Source organism: Lepidochelys kempii, chromosome 6 (assembly GCF_965140285.1).
Source record: "Lepidochelys kempii isolate rLepKem1 chromosome 6, rLepKem1.hap1, whole genome shotgun sequence".
Classification (NCBI taxonomy): Eukaryota; Metazoa; Chordata; order Testudines; family Cheloniidae; genus Lepidochelys; species Lepidochelys kempii.
The window spans coordinates 119,451,148-119,470,476 of NC_136385.1; the positions used below are offsets into that span (position 1 = coordinate 119,451,148).

The 19,329-nt window shown below is 47.0% G+C and overlaps 1 protein-coding gene across 1 annotated transcript in view; it reads right to left on the reverse strand.

The window, feature by feature from the left end:
* RHOJ (ras homolog family member J) overlaps positions 1-19,329 on the reverse strand; it is a 76,711-nt gene that overhangs the window by 13,389 nt on the left and 43,993 nt on the right. The window contains exons 2-3 of the mRNA XM_073349899.2: positions 11,952-12,010; positions 1,065-1,229 (exon numbers count right to left, since the gene is read on the reverse strand). Coding sequence (XP_073206000.1) covers positions 1,065-1,229; positions 11,952-12,010 — 224 coding nt within the window. The remainder of the gene's footprint in view (positions 1-1,064; positions 1,230-11,951; positions 12,011-19,329) is intronic.

Genomic DNA, 19,329 nt, shown 5'->3' on the forward strand with positions numbered 1-19,329 from the left:
GTGGTTCTGATCTCTGGTTTGTCTCCTGCCTCTGACACCCTGGTATCCTGACCCAGCTGACTCTTGGCTCCTGACTGAGGACTCTGGCTCTGATCACTAGGTCTGGCTGCCCATGACCTGGCTTTGCCAGTCTGCTTACTCTGTAGTTCTTACACCTTCCTCTGAAACAACTGGTGCTGGCCACTGTCAGAGACATGATACTGGACTGGATGGATCATGGGTCTTATGAACTCTGACAATCCCTAGGTAAACACTGGGGGAAGAAAGTGCTCTCAGCAGGGTTGGCTGGTCTTGAGGGAGCTGTGTTGGCTCTAAAGAGTTTGTTAATCCTCGTTGGCTCAAGGAAGGCTATTCAGGGGGTGAACTTTGGGGGATGTAATATGGGAATGGCTCCCCCACTCCAGAAAAATATAATGAATTTAAAGCTCCGTTAAAATCACAGTGATATTGAGAAGCCCCTAACACAGAATATGGGTACACTGGAGTGTAATTTCCTGCATGGGTAGACATAGGAGTGGTGGCTCTGATCAAGCTAGTACATGGGAAATAGAAGTGCAGCCGAGGCAGTGTGAGTAGTGAGGCGAACTTGCCAGCCTAAGTATGTATCTAGGGGTTCAGATGGGATTGTATTTGAGTTGCTAGCCCATACTGCTGCTTGCGCTGCTATTTTTAATGTGTTGGCTCGATCGGAGCTTGTCTGGGTATGTCTTCTTGACCTGGGAATTATACCTCCTGCTCCAGTGTAGACATACCCACAGAGTGACCATTCAGAGGGTTGGGCAACTAGATGCATTATGCTTGCATGGGGCTTGGGGAAGCCTGCTTGTTTCAGCTCATGTGAGTTTCAGCCCCTGAGTTTTGCTCTGAGTTGTAAGTTTGGTATCCGGTCTGCCAGAATGGAAGCAGGTGTGTGCAGAACAGCAGAGTTTTCAGGGGACCCTGGGAATGCAGTCAAACCTCAATCCGGGTAAGTTCCAGCTGGCTTTGAGGTTTCACAAGGCCCGCCTGGCTGTAGAGTTCCAGACCCCTTGTGCTGGCCAATAGGCTTCCCAGTTAGTAGCTACCTGTGTTCCTATGAGCACATAAGGCACATGCGGCATGCTGACTTTCAGTTCAGGCACCCACTCTTCCTGGACATTGTGGTAAGAGGCAGGGTTCACCACAGAAAAACAGATCAAGAACACATCCGTGTTGGGATAGGAGAGGGGTCTCAGCTGATTGTAGTCCTCCTGTCAGAGAGCAAAGGCAGGTGTTAGCAATGGGTCACACAGGCTACGAAACCACACATCTGCAAGCACTTTATGAGTTGCCCAACATTGTCACTGAATGTCAGTAAGTGCTGATAAATTCCAGGGGGTAGAATGACCACTGCAAAGGGGCGGCAGAGGTATCCCACAGCTGGGTCAGTCTCTGAACCCCCTTTTACCTGGGCTTTGCGCAGACAGGTAGCAGGGTGGGTATTCTGTTTTCATAGTGACTCCAGTGTACAAGGGAGATAAGATGAACAGGGGCTGCCTGTAATGCCATTGAACACTAAAAGAAAAAATACCTTGGGGTAAAAACAGATCTTTAGGTTGTGCATATTGGCCTCAGCCTTCAATATACCATAATCCCACGAATTATTATTTGACTGCCATTGTCCTTGGCGCCAGATAACATCTCTAGTCTAGAGGACATTCACGCCATGCGTTTTACAGTAGGTGTTATGTGCAGGGTGTATAAAACCTCATAAATGCTACAGACATCACCATACACAACAAAAATGGACCTTTGGGCTGTTCAGTTACATCACGCTATCTCCAGTGCCACATCAATCAGAATGTCCTGGAAATGTAGCGGCAGCTTGGATCCAGTTTGTGACTCAAGGTGGTCTGAGATTTCCACGGGCCCCTGTCTTGTGAGAAGAGATGTCACCTTGCCCCCCAGGTTGTGCAGAGAGCAGTGTTCAGTTACCTCAAAGCACAAACATTCCATGTAGTTAGCTGATTTGATAACAGGGAAGCTTGTTAGAAGGACAAATTTGGGTCCCTTCCCAGTCTCGAGAGTTGGATTTTGCAATCCATGCGAAGTAGATCAATGGATCTGGAGTAACAGCATATGGAACCTCACAGGCCCATTCTTGGACAAGTGAAATTCATATCGGAGATGCTGGGTGGAAGCTAGCATTTCCTAATTTTCCTGCAAGTGGTTCAAAAATTACTTGTAAAGTTACCTGTTTCCCTCACCAAATGTATAAAAACACGGCATGGGAACAAATGATCTCACCCTATGGCAGGGCTGGATTAAGGCACAGGCAATATCAGCCTGTGCCTAGGGCCCCAGCACCTGGAGTCATGTGATTATATCAGAATTTGAGTCATGTAAGTTCTCATGGTTGTGAAGAAAAGCTTGAAAATATGAATTGAATGTAACTGAGGCCGAGATATCTGCCTGGGGGCTTGGCTGTACGTACAACGCTGCAGCTGCACAGCTTCAGTGCTTAGTGAAGACACTACCTGCACCGACAGGAGAGTTTCTCCCGTCCGTGTAGTTAATCCACCTCCCTGAGAGGCGGTAGCTGTGTCCATGGGAGAAGCCCTCCTGTCGACACAGCATTGTCTAGGGAGGGGTTAGGTTGGTTATAACTGCTTAGTTGCTATTGTAGACTAAGCCTTAGTCTGCAGACAGCCTGAAGGAATAGCTCTGAGAGGTGTGAACTGCCCCATGCACCTTGTACCACCCAGACTGAGGGCTCTGCATGGGGCAGGACTGGAGAAGGAGAATGCAGAGGGGTCTGGTTGACCAAGATATCTCAGCTGCTGCAGTAAGTACTGGGACCCTCCCCGCCCCTTGCAAATACTGCCACTCCTGTCTCTCTGGGTTGGAGAGGGTATCCCTGTTGCTCCCAAGGAGAGGGGGTCCCAGCTGCCATTCTTTGGGTGGTGGAGGCAAAAGGGTCCCATGCTGCTGCCCCGTCTCTGGGGTGGGGTGGGGTGGAATCTGTCACTGCCACTCCAGTGGGGGCAGGGCTGCAGGGGGTGGGGAGGGGGCTCCCCAGGACATCATCTTGCCTTAATCCAGCCCTGCGCTCCTCCTCAGCCCATGTTGATTGCGTCAGCAAACACAAGGATTCATTACTAGGAGAGCTTGTCAGGCCGTGCTAGGAATTGAATTAACCACCGAGGCATCAACCATGACACTACAGTCAGCGTAGACAAAGACAAGGTGTGTTCACCATCCTGTCAGCTGGTCATGGCTAAACCCTGGCATCAGTAGCTTTTACCCCTGACTATCTGACGTAACATCATAAAGGATGGTCCCTGTCTATGTTGACTGGAAATCTCATGTTTCCTCCGCCCTGCACTTTTTCCATCAAAACTTCATTTTGACAATAATTTTCAGACCAGCTCGCGTCAGAGGGCGTTGTCACTCGTGAATCCTTGCGAGGCCTGACTCTGACTATTCACTCATGTTATTTATCCATGACTTCTCCTCCTGTGTGTGTGTATTATTGGGTGTGTGTGTACAGGAGGGTGTTAACTTGTTTCCCTTTCAAAGCCAGAGTAATGGGACTTTGTCAGCCAACCCCAAAGGCATGGAGGAAATCCGCTCCCTCCATTCTGGGCACTGGCTGTGGGGTTGCAATGCAGCCCTAGTGTGGATGGTGTTAGTCGGTGGGTGTAGTTAGTGGTGGCTGGCCCTCTGGATCACTGCTCAGGATTTTTGAGTCATTGGATTGGCATAGGTGGTGGCTCCAGCAGCTCCTGGCCTAGCTCATACCTGGCAACCCTCATCTGATGTGGTCTTCCCTGGCTCACAGGGAGTAGAGCCAGCTGTAGCACAGAAACCTCAGTGGAAATGTTCTGCTGCACCAGGACTGAAGCCTGGGCCATCTTTAATTAGCTGAAATATTTTCATTATTTATATCACAGGAGTGCCCAAACTGTGCAGGGTCATCCATTGCTCGGTGTGGTGCCGTGTGTCCCTCTGCACCTAGATTGTGAGGCTGTTCCAGGGGTTAGCTACACTGCCAACCCTTCATCTTAAAATGCGCAGGCTTAAGCTTTCCATGCTGGAGGCTTCCAGTTCAATCCCTGGTATCAGCCAAGATGGTGGCCATCACGTATGCACTGCACCAAGGCAAAGGAAAACAAAGTTTCTATCCTGAAAGATAAAGAGTGGGGTAATGGGCTGCCATGTTCTAGCAGGCTTGGCAGGACGCTGGCTGGCCCAAGTGCTGCTAGTACCCCTTCACCACTGGCTTTTTAAAAAAAGTATAACCAATCCCCAGCTGCTTCCCTACCTGGTATTATTAACTGACCAATATTTTGTAGGGGTCAAAGCAGATGTGGGTCTCGAGAAGGGATTGATTGATGAGAAGGAAATGGCCTGTCTTATCAGCTCAGGGAGGACGTTCCGTGTCCAGGGATTAGCATGGAAGAAAATGCAAAGACACTTGTGGGAGAATCAGCTAAAGGAGGTCACACCACCGCTGGTGGAGCAGAGAGCATGATGTGACTGACCAGAGACACAGCAGGGATGGACGGACATATGCTTGAGGATGACAAGAAGCTTCCACTTGATACAGTGGAGGGCCGTTATCTGATTAATGGAACAATTAGGTAATCTTGGCAGCTGGGTTTTGTGTGGGATAATGTGAGTGTCAGACGCTTGGCCTCATGCCAACCCTATTACCTGGCATTTTAACCAGTGAAATCATATACATCCAGAACATTAAAGCTGATGACTTCTCCCAGGGTAAACACACTTATCCACAGTCACCATGGGCTGGTACTGGGAGCTGCTTGGCAATTGACTTTTTAAACACTTTTGGTTTATTTGTTCCAAAACAGATCTTTGGGATAACCACAAGATGGCACCAGATACTCTATGTATCTTTTTTTTATTTGGGACCTTGGAAATCAGTTGGCTAAATATATCTGTTTTAAAAATTCAAGACTTGCCTATTTAGAGGGGTTGAAACTTAGTGTGCTGTTAAAAATCACAGACTAAAAGCTATGAACATTCTGCATAACGGTGACAGGTCCTTTCAGCAGGTTCATTTAATTTGATTTTGCTTGTCACTTTGGAGCTTATGAGGACTGTTTGTTCTCATTTTGTGGTTGCAGCATGGGACATTATATAAGCAATAGGTCAGAAGAGAAAGGATATCTACAGCTTACACACAAGGATCTAGTCTCCTATCAATACATACTAGTAGCTCAGGATGACACTGACACATGGGAGTTATGCTTTCATATCAAGGGAACAGTAGATCTAGGGCTTCCATGTTATCCAACTCCCTGGGACCATAGGAATTGCCATACTAGATCAGATTTGTATTCTGAATCTGACAGGGCCCACTATCAGCTGCTCATGGGGCAGGTGGAAGAAAATCTGTTATGAACCATTGGGATCACCTGCCCATTGGCTAGCTTTAGATTGCTGCAGGAAGTCACTGAGGCCAAGAATTTTACAAGATTCAAAAAAGGGATTGGGCATTTAGCTGGATATGGGAAATATCCAGAGTTGTTGTTTTTAATAACAGATTTGGGAAGGGATATTAAAGCTTGTGTGTTGGGGCTTTCGCTGATCTCTAACTATTTGAGATCAGGATTAGACTTTTATGGGGTCTAGAATACCTCACAAGCATCTGGGGCTGGCCACTGTCAGAGGCAGGATCCTGGACTAGACAGATCTTGGGTCTGATCCAGTCTGGCAAGTCCTATGTTCCTGTGCTCCCAGCTGGCCATTGACTTTGTGCCCTAAAGCATGGGGCATATCAAAATGATTTTATCCCAGCTAAAGTAACAGTGGATGCACTCATTAGCCGTACACATAACTAGTACAGTTGTCCAGATCTTTTCCCCACACTGTGCCCTCCAAGGGGCAGCCCCATCCCTCACCCCCAGTGAGGCTACAGTGAGGGGCAGCAGTGGGGGAGGGGGGAGGCGCACACATGATGGCAGTCTCCCCCCCCAGCACCCACCACAGGGGAAGTGAGGGGGCTTCCTGAACCTGAGAGGGGCCCTAGGAGCACGTGCAGTGATAGTGGTGTGGGGTGAGTGTGCTGTGGGGGGGGGGGGCAGGGGGAGATGGAGGGCCCCTCCCCCAGAGCTCTCTGCTGCTGGTGGGGAGAGGGCTGAGGGGAGTCCTCCTTTCTGGCCCCAGCCCTGGGGAAGCCTGCCTGCACCCCAAACTCATCCCCAGCCCTGCCCCACCCCGGAGCCTGCACCCCCAGCCAGAGCCCTCACCCCCCTGCACCCCAACCCTCTGCCCTAGCCCTGAGCCTCTTCAAACCCCTTATCCCCAGCCCCAGACAGAGCCCTCATCCCCCTGCACCCTAACCCTCTGCCCCAGCCTTGAGCCCCATCCTGCATCATGAACCCATCATCCCCACCCCACAGCCCTCACCCCACACTCCAAACCCCTCATCCCCAGCCCCACAGCCCTCACTCCTGCACCCCTCCCTCCGCAACCCCTCCCACCCCCAAACTCTGTCCCAGAGCCTGCACCCCCACCCCTTCCCACACACCCTTTCTTGCCCCCAAACTCCCTCCCAGAGCCTGCCCCCTCACCCCCTCCTGCACCCCCACCCCTTTCCCCAGCCCAGAGCCCCCTCCTGAACCCAAACTCCCTCCCAGAGCCCAACCTCTCACCCCTTCTACACCCAAACTCCCGAGCCTGCACCCCTCCTGCACCCCAATACCCTGCCCCAGCCCAGGGTCTGCACCCCAGACCTCCTCCCACCACCCAAACTCCCTCCGAGAGCCGTAGGCAGGTGGGGGGGGGCAGAGTTTGGGGGGCGGGTGCTGGGCACCACCAAAATTTCTACAAACCTGCCACCCCTGGCACCCAGAACTAGACACAGTACTCCAATTGTGGCCTTATCAGCATAAAATAGAGCAGAAGAATCACTTCTTATGTCTTGGTTACAACACTCCTGCGAATACATCCCAGAATGGTGTTTGCTTTTTTTTTTTTTGCAACACTGTTGACTCATATTTAGCTTGTGATCCACTATGATCCCCAGATCCCTTTCTGCAGTACTCCTTCCCAGACAGTCATTTCCCATTTTGTATGTGTGCAATTAATTGTTCCTTCCTAAATGGAGTACTTTGGATTTCTCCTTATTGAATTTCATCCTGTTTACTTTAGCCCCTTTCTCCAGTTTGTCCAGATCATTTTGGATTTTAATCCTATCCTTGAAAACACTTGCAACTCCTCCTAGCTTGATATCATCCACACACTTTATAAGCGTGCTCTCTATGCTATTATCTAAATCACTGATGAAGATATTGAACAGAACTGGATCCAGAACTGATCCCTGAGGGTCCCCACTCAAACATGCTCTTCCCGCTTGACGGTGAACCATTGATAACTACTCTCTGGGAACGGTTTTCCAGCCAGATATGCACTCATGTTATAGTGGCTCCATCCAGGTTGTATTTCCCTAGTTTGTTTATGAGAAAGTCATGTGAGAGTATCAAAAGCCTTACTAAAGTCAAGATTTACCACATCTACCGCTTCCCCCAATCCACAAGGCTTGTTACCCTGTCAAAGAGAGCTATTAGGTTGGTTTGACACAATTTGTTCTGAACAAATCCATGCTGTTACTTATCACCTTATTATCTTCTAGGTACTTGCAGATTGATTGATTAGTTATTTGCTCCATTATCTTTCCGGGTATGGAAGTTAAGTTGACTGGTCTGTAATTCCTTGGGTTGTCCTGATTTCCACTATATTTGCTCTTTTCCCGTCCCCTGGAATCTCTCCCGTTTTCTAATTTCATCTCTAATGGATCAGACATCTCCTCAGTCAGCTCCTTGAGTATTCTAAGATGTATTTCGTCAGGCCTGGGCGACTTGAAGACATTCAACTTGTCTAAGTAATTTTTGATTTGTTTCCTTTCCCTCTTTTAGCCTTAGATCCTATCTCATTTTCACTGGTGTTCACTATGTTAAATGTCCAATTGCTACTAAACTTTCTGGTGAAAACTAAAACACAAAGTTCTTTAGCACTTTTGCCATTTCCACATTTTTTTGTTTTTGCCCCGCCCCCCCGAATAACGGGCCTACCCTGTTCTTGGTCTTCCTCTTGCTTCTAATGGATTTGTAGAATGTTTTCTTCCCACCCATTATGTTTCTAGCTGGTTTAATCTCAATTTGTAGAATGTTTTCTTCCCACCCATTATGTTTCTAGCTGGTTTAATCTCATTTTGTGCCTCAGCCTTTTTTGTCCCTACATGCTTGTGGTGTTTGTTTGTAATCATCCTTTGTAATCTGACCTAGTCTCCACTTTTTGTAGTGTGTTTTTTTTTTTTTTTTTGAGTTTCAGATCCCTGAAAATTTCCTGGTTAAACCAGGGTGATAGTGTTGGCAGGCTGGAAAATGTCACTAGTTTGTTAGTGCTCTGTGCTAATGGGAGTGCCTAGAACTTGCTTCTGTGGAGTTCAGGCCTGGGACCCAGATACATCCTTATTCTAGTGTCATTGTCACAGGCACCTTCTTACCCTGCAGTCTCTCTTCCAGTAAAGTTGTTCAGGCAGGGGGTCCGACTATCATGGAGAGATGCACCCTCACAGCCTCTGCTTCAGTAGCAATTGAGGCTGCTTACAGGTGGTGTGTGTGTGGAATATAATTCCCTGCTGAATGATTGGGCTGTCTTTTGACTGGCCCACAATGGAAAGGGCAGAGCCCGGTCAGGTATTGCTGGGCATGGCTCTGGCAACTAGCAGAGGCTGGGAGGTTTGTGCAACACAGTGTCGCTGTCTCCTACGCTTGTTTGCTATGGTGGGCCTGGCTTTGTTCAGGTATGTGGAGTACTCTCTGTACCCGTTGCTGCTGCTTCCTCCATCGTCTCGCTGTCCATGTTCCCTGCCTTCAGTGTCGGGCCCTCAAAGCACTTTGCACCTGAGCATGGCGCTGAAAATGTCCTGTCTGGGACTGTTCATGCCAAAGATGCAGAAAATCAAGCAGCTGAGACCGAAATTCCCTGCCAGAGCCCTACTCCCACAGCCAGAGGGTAATGCTGCATGAGGGTACATTTTTCAATTGTTAGTTCATCAGCATGTGTTTTAGAGCATGCCAATGTCAAGCATTATTGTTAGCACTGACTTCATGTCGATTTTCTTTGGAAAGCCACACAACTCCAGGAGGTGTGTGTGTGTTGGGGGCAGTGAACCCATATGAGCTGTCATTCCCACTACAGCATGTGGGAAAGAGCAAGCTTCTGGACTCTGTTAAGATATGATCTATTAATCACAAAGTGATTCATGCTCTGTAATGTCTTGACTCAATGACTATCTCCTTTGGACTGAAATCTAAAATGAAAATGGTTCCGACAAGTCAGTTGTAGGAAATGAGTGTCACTTGGAGACAGGCATGCCTGGCCTAACTTGAATTCCGTCACAGGAGATGGCAAAATGATTGTCAAGAAGGAGGGAAAAACACATTTCTGTCAGCTAGATTCACAGCTTAGTGTTTTCTTTTGGCTCAGGAAAATGAATAAAAGGAAGTGTCGTTGACAGAGTGGGTGACGGGTGGAGTATACACAAAACATGTTACAATAATGTTAAGGTTCTGGATTAGCCTTACCGAAGTGGTAAACTCAGGCATGAATAAAATTCTGGCCAGATTTTCACAGCCCTGCATTACTGCAGAAGGGTACAAAACGTGAGCACACCCGGAATCCTGCATCTGTGTGAACGAACTATCCTTTGCACATGCAAATTGGGTAATTGGATGTGTACATTTCCTGATTGCATGTGCAATTATGTGATCAGTGGTTATTATTTATTACTTGTAGCATGGTAGTGCCTAGATACCCTGACAAAAATATATGGACCCATTTGTGCTAGGCAACACACACACACACATACTCACAGACAGACCCTGCTCTTACATTTTAGACAAGACTAGATGTAGGGGGTGGGAAAAGAGGCATATTAAGGTGATGTGTCTTGGACAATCTTGTGCAGAAAGTCAGTGGTGGAGCTGGAACTAGAATCCAGGTCCCCTGATTCTAGTCCAATGCCCTGTGCATTGGATCACCCTGCCTCTCAGTAAATGTGACTTAGGGGTGTGGCCATGCAACTGGCTGTGTGGGCTTGTGTTACTGTGTTTAGACATTTGCTTGGGCCATGAGTGTGGATCATAGTCTATATTAGTTATTTTTAGTATTGATTTTTAGGTAGTCTATTTCAATTCATTATTTTTAGATCATCTAATAAAAAAAGGACAAACAAACCATAACGGATATAAAATCAGCCACTATAGATAGTATTCAGTAACTGATGCTGCCTACAGAAATATGAGCAGTCAGTGTGGCAGGAGTTAAAATAGACAAAACACGAATCAGGCAAAAGCAAAACCAGAAGGGACCCAATCTTGCAAGCCCCTACTATAGGTGTAGTGATTATTGTAGTGACAGTCTGTTTCTCTGTACTGCTTGGGGTCTCTGCATAATATTAATCTGTGTAACAGTATTCTCAGTACTGTGGTGTCTGCTACTACATTTACTATGCTGGGAAGCATTTGAAGGATCAGGTCCTAATATATCTGTGCTTTGCCCTGAAGTTTGCTAGAGTTGGCTTTTGCTAGACCACCAAGGGGAGGTGAGGCTCGGTACTGAAGAAAATCGGCTACCAGTTCATGCGAGTCTTATCCAATGAAAAATGAGAAGTCTCACACACATTGGTAAGATGCGCATACAAATGCAGGCAGGGTTGATGTGAGACCCACATGGCACCTAGAACTTCATGTGAGCCCTCTGCTCTGCAGACAACAGCGCACCACAATGACATTATGGTGCTTTTCATGCCTATTGTGTTCAAGGGCGAGTGAGAATGCAATAGTTGTAGGTTTCTTGCTTGTTTTCTGATTTGATCTAATCCCAGGACCTTATCCAATGTCCATTGAAATCAACTGAAGCTTTTCTACTGACTTCAGTGGCACTGACTAAGGTCCCAGCGCTCTCCTTTCAGGCAAGTTAACTTTGGGAACGAATGCTTCCAAATGGCTGGTGAGACGATAATGACACAGGGCTTGTCTACATGAGAACATTGCAGTGGTTTAACTCAAGGAGGGATTTTTAAACCGATTTAGTTAAACCAGTGCAAGTTCTGTGTGGGCCCAATGATTGAGACTAAAAAGTATTCCATGATGTTCTGTGGAATAACAGTGTTCCTCTATGACTGAAATAGGGGAGAGAAGAATGAAAGGGCAAAGTTTATAAACTGGAGTTGCCATTGTCTTAATTCCACAGTTACTAAGAAAAGGTCTCATTGTAGTACTAGATGCTGCTTCTCTAAGGATCTTGCAGACCTAACAATGTAAACAAAGAGAGATTGACCAGCAAGTCAATGAGATGCTTAATAATAAATTCTCTACATTTTTTCTGGGTTAATTAATTTGGATTGCTGGGACAGCCACAGCAGTTAGGTGCATGTACTCTTCTCAAAAGAACGTCTGTCAGACCAGGGAATAGTCTCATAATTTTCATTATGTAAGTTTAGACTGGGCATAGACATGGGAGGCTATATTGTAAGTGACAGTCTTTCACTGGTAGGTATATGTTGAAGATTACCTACAGTGGCTGCCATTTAAAAGTTAATAGCTGTTGAGAGCTACTGCACAGAGTTGTATTGGATATTTGCTATTTTCTCTACTCAGTATAGGAAATATTGGCTGTATCTCAGCTACCACTACATGAAAACTGTTAGTAAATGTTGACTTATTAAAGAGAGCTCTGTGCCTGTGGCAGAAGTCAGAGGTGTAAAAGACCTAATAGTTTAGCCTGGTTTTATGTTTAGTTAGAAAAATTCAGTCTTTGGCATGTTTTTTGTGTTGAAATCTCTGTGTAAGAAACGGGTAATCAGTTCAGCCATCACAAAATACCACTGATGCTATTTTTTATATGGAAAAAAGGTGTGTAATAAAAATCAGAAAGGGAAAGAAGGTAAAATAATTTACCTGCCCTGCAGTATCGTATAGCCCCAGCAAGTGCTGCTTGCCTCCGACAGTCACAGTCACTGGAAGAGAGAAACAGAGAAGTTGTGAGACGCAACCCCCAACCAGTAGTTGTGCTAGCAGGACCGGCTCTAGGCACCAGCAAAGCAGGCACGTGCTTGGGTGGCACAATTCCAGGGGCGGCATTCTGGCCACCCCCCCCCTTTTTCTTTTTCTTTTTTTTTGCTGGGGCAGCTGCGCTCTCGGGGCTTGGGGCCACAAATTTTTTGCTTGGGGAGGCAAAAAACCTAGAGCCGGCCCTGTGTGCTAGGCAGATTAACATGCGCTTTACAATGTGCACCCTGAACTAAGCTGACAATCATCCCAAAATGAAGGCAACCTAAAGTCACAAGAAAAGCAGATGGTTTTGGTTGAGCTCTCATTTCTTAACAGATAGAGCAGGGTTCCTCAAACTTCATTGCACTGTGACCCCCCCGCCCTTCTGACAACAAAAATTACTACATGATCCTGGTTGCGCGGGAGGGAAAGCCTGAGCCAAAACCCAAGCCTCACCACCCCAGGCGGGGGGCCAAAGTCAAATGCCAAGGGCTTCAGCCCCAGGAGGGGAGCCTGTAACCTGAGCCCTGCTACCCAGGGCTGAGGCCAGTCTCATGCCAGCCATGGCGACCCCATTACAACAGGGTCGCGACCCACTTTAGGATCCCGACCTGCAGTTTGAGAACTGCTGGGATAGACGAATTGCAAGCACTGCTGCTGTTTGGGCATTCAGAGATCTAAGGACATTTGCTAATGTCTATGAGACCACCAGCTGATTACAGCAAGTCATTAGGAGTCCAAAGCACAGGGAACCTTCCTCCCCACCAAGTCTGTTTGGGTTATGTCTGGTGTTGGTGTTTTCTCTGTTCAGGCTTTTTTTCTTCCTTAATTCTAGTGCTATGAAACAATGATGTATTTGGAACCGGGTAGCCCTCAGTCTGGATCAGTGCAAATGCATTACTTTTTTGCTCAATCTCTCCTTTTTGAATGCGGTGATGTTCCATACCAGTTAATACAGTGTTGTTATTACAAATCATTGTGCTTCAAACACACTTTGAAAACAGGAGTGTAATCTTGGGGGGGGGGGGTGTCAAGCATTTTCCAGGATATTCACCAGATTTTATAATAGGGCTGATGACTTGATCTATTGATCAGATTCTGTACTGAAGCACAAATGCTCTTAGAATCAAATTCAACACGCGCTCTCTGGGCCTGATCCAAAGCTCATTAAAGTCCACTGGAGTCTTACCATTGATTTCAGTGGACCTTTTGGACAACATCCTTTATAATTTGATCTCTCTAATCAACATAATTTCATCTAAAAATGTCCTCTGCTTTAATAGAGTTTAGTTATCCAGCTAATGTGCTTAAATCATTAACGTTCAGTCTGGGGAGAGATGTGGAATTCAATTCAAGTCAGTAGGAAAAGATTTTAAGCAGGTATCAGGAGAGTCACATCTCAGAACAATGCTGTTCAAAATTATTCACTGGGTGTACAGGATACCTTAAAACATGCAGGCGAAGGGACTCTGATGCGTGCTGGAGGTGTGGCTGGGGAAGGCTATTTTTGGTACTTTTCCCCTAGTCATCTTCTAAAATTAATGAGGGCAGGGAGAGATGAATAGTTAACGTTGAGAAAATATGGGACTTGAAATCATCACATAGGCCCTAGCTGATGGTTTTACATGATGGGTCTTTTGCAGATGAAAAGTACCCACTGCATTTCAGAAATTAATTATCGCTGCTGTGGGGAACTGTGATGGGCTGTTGACCCCATACTAGACTGGGAAGCATTAATGAGGTTCAGAAGATGCCAGTTAACCTGATAGGAAACACCTGAGGGAGAATTAGGCTTGATAAACAATCACTAATGGAGGATGGTGCCCAGCTGAGCAGGAAAGCCCTGGGATCCTGGCCCTGAGGGAAGGGTGTATCTAGAGAGCTGGTGAAGCGAGAGTCTCAGGAAAATGGTGGCAAGGTTCAGGACAGTGCAGATATTGGTCTCAGGCTGGAACCCAGTGTAAACTCTGTGTCTGTCTGGATTCACTGTCCTGATTCTGTGGCAGGTTGCTATGTAGCATGATGCCATCTCTCTCTCTTTTTTTCTCCCAAGTCTTGGTGCAGTTTTTCCTCCTCACTTTTTGTTGAAAAATCTTTTTCTCATTGTAGTGGGGTGGTTACCCTGTTCCTGAAATAAGAAGAGTGAGAACAGCTGGGGGAAGATGACTGAGTAGCTGACCATATATGTGGCCCACTCAATCAGGGCCCAGCTGGCCCTAATAAGAGGGCTGGAGGCCAGGAGCTACAGTCAGTGTCTGTGTCTCTCTCTCTCTCTCTCTCTCTCTCTCTCATTGGGGCTGGGGGGAGAGAGAGAAAAGGACCTGGCTGTCCAGGAGTGGAGCAGTGTTGGGGGAAAGGCAAGAGGAGCTGGGGAGCTCCAGCCTCGTAAACCCCCAGGATGTAGGCCTTGTTAAAGGCCAAAGCAGGTACTGGGGTTGTAGAGGTGCAGCCCGGGGTTAGGCAGAGGAAGCTGGTCCAACACCCCTTGCCAATGATGAGTGGCCATTACAGATGGCAGTCTTCCCCAGTGAGCAGGGGCTAGATGATGACTGGCAGTAGCCACTGAAGCAAGGTGGGTTTTGAGGATTGGGGGGTCCCTGGGGAGGGGAGACCCAGAGAGTGGGGGTACTGCGGGTGCAGAACCCTGAGGTAAAGGGCACGGGGGTCCAGGAGGGACATGGGGCCGGAGGCAGGCAAGACACCAGCCAGGAGAGGGTGCTCCGGAGCTGGAGTTGAGCTAATTCCCAGGACAACCAACAGGAGGTGCCACAATGGTGAGTCTTGACGTCGCTACACTCATCATCTGAGGAAATATCTTTCTTGAATACATTACCACTATGTAACACATTCCTCTCCCACTAGTAGAATTGGTTTATTGACCTGAATTTAAATTGGGACGCTGATAGCCTGCTTTGCCTGTGGATTGTTCGGCTCCCAAACATGGGGATTACCAAATCATTAACACTTAAACAAGGGTCAGAAGACTTCCCAATTATTTGAAGCAGGGTCTGAATGGGCTCTCCCCTGACATCTAGTTATGAGCTGGGAGAGAAGATGTCAGGAACTGACCTTGTTTGCATAGACACACCCACTCTGTCTAGATGTGCAGCATAAGCTGGAGTTGCTTTGCCCAAATGATCACTTTTGGCTGGTGCTGGATTGCAAATCACTTTGTTATTGCAGGGGAAGGGGTAATAAAGTGTTATATGAATAAAGGGAAGCAGAACTGTGTTTGGCATGGCCTGATCGAGGGGTTCACCCTCACCTGAACTGTGCTCAGTAAGCAGGGGGCAGGGGTGCCAAAGCTCAGTGGTGATGAGAGAAGGTAGGGATAGGTGTTTCTACCTGGTGGCCTGGGCTTTGCTTAAGGGTCCTAGGCACCATTTGATTGTCACTCTCCCCATTGTGTAATGACAGAGCTGGTTAAGACTCAATTGAGAGTCTTTTGTTGTGGATCACTAGAGGTGAAATCGCAGATAACCAGGTCTAAGCATAATTCCTGCTATGGAATAGCCTCTCTGCTGAAGGAGACTATCCAGCCTGCACTAGCAGCGAGGCTCCCCCACTAACAGATGAAAACACTGAGAGCTGCCTTAAGTGCTAGGGCCTCAAGACATCCAGAAGTGGCAGTGGTGGGGTGAGTGATGGCAGAGTAGTTGAGGTGCCTTTCTCCCCCGTGCCCCCCACCAGGGTAGGAGGTAAATTCACGTGAATGCACTTCTGAACTCTGGGCCTTCACTGACCAAGGACAACAGCTGTGAGTGGGGTGCAGTGGAGGGAGGGGCACATTAGAGGAACTTTTGTTTGTTGGACTTTTTCAGTGCAAGGTGAGAACCTGAGGCAACATACTCTGAGGGGTGGGGGTGCTGGTCATGTGCTTCTGAATCATGCTTGTGGCACTTTCCCAAATTAATGCTGGGTTACTTTTTCCTTTTTATTAAAACTTTTTTTTTCTACACACCCGCTGAGTGCTGACAAGAGGGGAACTATTGGAAGCTCCCAGGGGTGGAGTGTAATTTTCCCAGGTCAGTGGGAGGGGGCTCGAGCTGGTTGTGTGTTCTATTGTTAAAAAGAAACCCCCTGGATATTGAACCCATCCCTTGTCACTGCCAACTCCACTGGGCAGAAGGCTTACGCTTGTGTAACATAATGTCTACATTCTGATGTTCTGGTACTAGAACTTCCATCATGTCACGGACATGGTGCTTCTGAAACAGACATCAGAGGTGAATTAGTTGATTCTTCCAATGAAGATCTCACAGCTCCTGCTAACAGATGATCAGCATGCCTCTGCAGTGTGAGAGATGACTCAGCATGTCCACTCTGTAGACAGTGGTCATAGCAGTGACTGGCTGCAGCTCATAGATATGCTACTTGCTATAATGTTCCCTCCAATTTTTTGCATCCATGTGCAGAATGAATTTTATGTGCACCAATATGGAGGTGATGTGCGGCGGGGGTGGGGCTGAGGGGTTTGGAGTGTGGGAGGGGGCTCAAGGGCTGAGGCAGAGCATTGGGGGGGTGAGGGCTCTGGCTGGGGGTGCGGGCTCTGGGGTGGGGCCAGGGATGAGGGGTTTGGGGTGCAGGTTGCCCCAGGGCTGTGGCAGGGAGAGAGGACTTGCAGCAGCCCAGGGCTTGGAGAGACTGCCTCTCCCCACTGCGGTGGCTCTGGGGCTGGGGGAGAGAGCGCCTTTCCCCCGGCTGCAGCCCTGCATGCCGTCTACCTCTCTCCAGTCCAGGCCTCTCTGGCTGCAAAGCCTTGATAGCCTGGTGCGCAGCTTAGAGGGAGCTTAGGCTGCAGCTGCTTTTCCAGGTTCATAAACCCTGCTGCTGGTTTATATCCTGCTCGTAATCTACTGTTGCCTGTTACTCTTGCACCAGCTGTTCTTGGACCATCCTGAATTATTTCAGTAAAGCAAAACCAGCATATAAGTGTTATCAAGTCATTAGATGTGATACAGACTCATTTGCAGAAGTGTGAACTGGAGCTTCATAAGTTTTGGGATAACAATGTGTAAACAAAGGTAAATTTTCATCTACTAGCTGCTCTGGCCAAACCATAATGATTGAATGGTTTTGTAGCTTTTGGATGGTGAACTTGGCAGATAGCCAGAGATCTAGAAGACCTCTATGTCAATTAAGCATCATGGTCATGTACCCTTCAAGAGTGAACAGCAGCAATTCTGAAAATCACACCCTTACTGGACTGCAGTTCTGCACCTGGAATTAGAGGCCATTTCAAAAAAACCTGGACTGACTGACTGGCCCGGTGTTGCTCAAGAAAAGAGTAACAAGCAGGTCAATTTAGCGCTAATGCCTGCTGACTCCCATGTGTGTACTTTGTCTTTCCTTTCCTGTTTCTGTATCCTTCCTCCTTTATAAATATTTCCTTTGCTTTCATTGAATGCAATATTAAAACATCTAATTGCAAATGAACCCCAGACAGGGATAGGAGTTATTGGGTTTCTGTGCTCACAGTCAGAGAGCCTCCAAGATCCATTGGTTTGCAATAGTCAACAATAACACGTTTGTTATTTCTGTATGTTTGAATCATCACCAGGAAATTAACTCATGGATTGCTAGAGCTGTGTTCCCACTTTGCCCCCTTAAAATAAACAAGATTTTATTACGGACAGATTGGTTCCTGTCACAGTCTTATAGCCTGCAACTTCAGAGTAATCTTTTTTTTGAATGGAAAACCACAAGCATGAGTGAAGTTTTGGAATAGCCTTCCAAGGGAAGCAGTGGGGGCAAAAGACCTATCTGGCTTTAAGATTAAATTCGATAAGTTTATGGAGGAGATGGTATGATGGGATAACATGACTTTGGTAATTACTTGAACTTTAAATATTCATGGCAAGTAGGCCCAATGGCCTGATGAGATGTTAGATGGGGTGGGATCTGAGTTACTACAGAGAATTGTTTCCTGAGTATCTGGCTGGTGGATCTTGCCCATATATGGGGTTGGGAAGGAATTTTCCTCCAGGGCAGATTGGAAGAGGCCCTGGAGGTTTTTCGCCTTTCTTTGTAGTATGGGGCACGGGTCACCTGCTGGAGGATTCTCTGCTCCTTGAAGTCTTTAAACCACGATTTGAGGATTTCAGTAGCTCAGACATAGCTATTCAATAGCTCAGGTGAGAGGTTTTTCGCAGGAGTGGGTGGGTGAGACTCTGTGGCCTGCGTTGTGCAGGAGGTCAGACTAGATGATCATAATGGTCCCTTCTGACCTTAATATCTATGAATCTGTTACCTTGCACCTTAATTGGCCTAAAACCAGGATTTTTGGGTATAAACTGAACTAACAATCTTTTTTAATTGTCCCTGTAACCATCTCATGTCAAAATTAACTGTTGACATCTTTGGTGGCTAACATTTTTCATAAGAAGGCCTCGGAATAGCTTGAAGCAGACTGGCATTAGCCACACCATTTTCAGTCACAGCAGCAAAAGCCGAGTTTCGTGTCGTGCAGAGTGCATTTCTTGTTTTGCCTGACATTTAAAAGGTTTGAAGAATGGTCAGTGTGTTTCCTGAGGGGAGGGCATAATAAGGTCTTGAGTGGATGAAGCTATATCTGAATCCCTAGATGTAGCTTTTGGCTTATTGGGGTCATTGCTTTTGCCTTCAGATTCGCAGAAGTTTTAAGGCCAGAGGGGATTGTTACATCAGCTACCCTGACCTAACTAAATAGAATTTGCTTTTTTAGTGTCTCAGGATAAGGCAGGTTTTCCAGATCTCGAATCATGTTTGTAGCTTTGTTCTGAACGCTTTCCAGTTTTTCAACATCCTTTTTAAAGTGTGGAAAACAGAACTGGGCACAGTATTCCAGTCATGGTCTCACTAATACCATATCTAGGGTTAACATTACTTCCCTCCTCCTGCTTGGTATTCCCTGCATATAACTCCAAACAGTGCATTGGCTCTCTTTGCAAACTCTGACAATCTTATCATGAATCACACAGTATGTTGTTTTTTTTCCCCTAAGCCCCACCTCCTGGAGTCAGGTGATTCTGTGGGCATCTGAGCTTTCATTCCCCGCCCCCCACAACTTTGTTTTTAGCCTTCATTGCTGCTGAGAAAAGCTTGAAAATGTGCACCCTAAAGACTCAAAAACTGGAAGGCAAATAAAAAGAGCCCCCAAATCTCATGAGTTTCTGAGCCATGATTTTTGAGTGCTTGGGACTGGCAATGCTGAAAGAAGCAGTGGCTGCGGGGGACCTTTGGATGCTCATGGGATCATCACTGCCCAACACTTTTTTTTGGTGTCTGGACATTCTTTCCCTTCTGC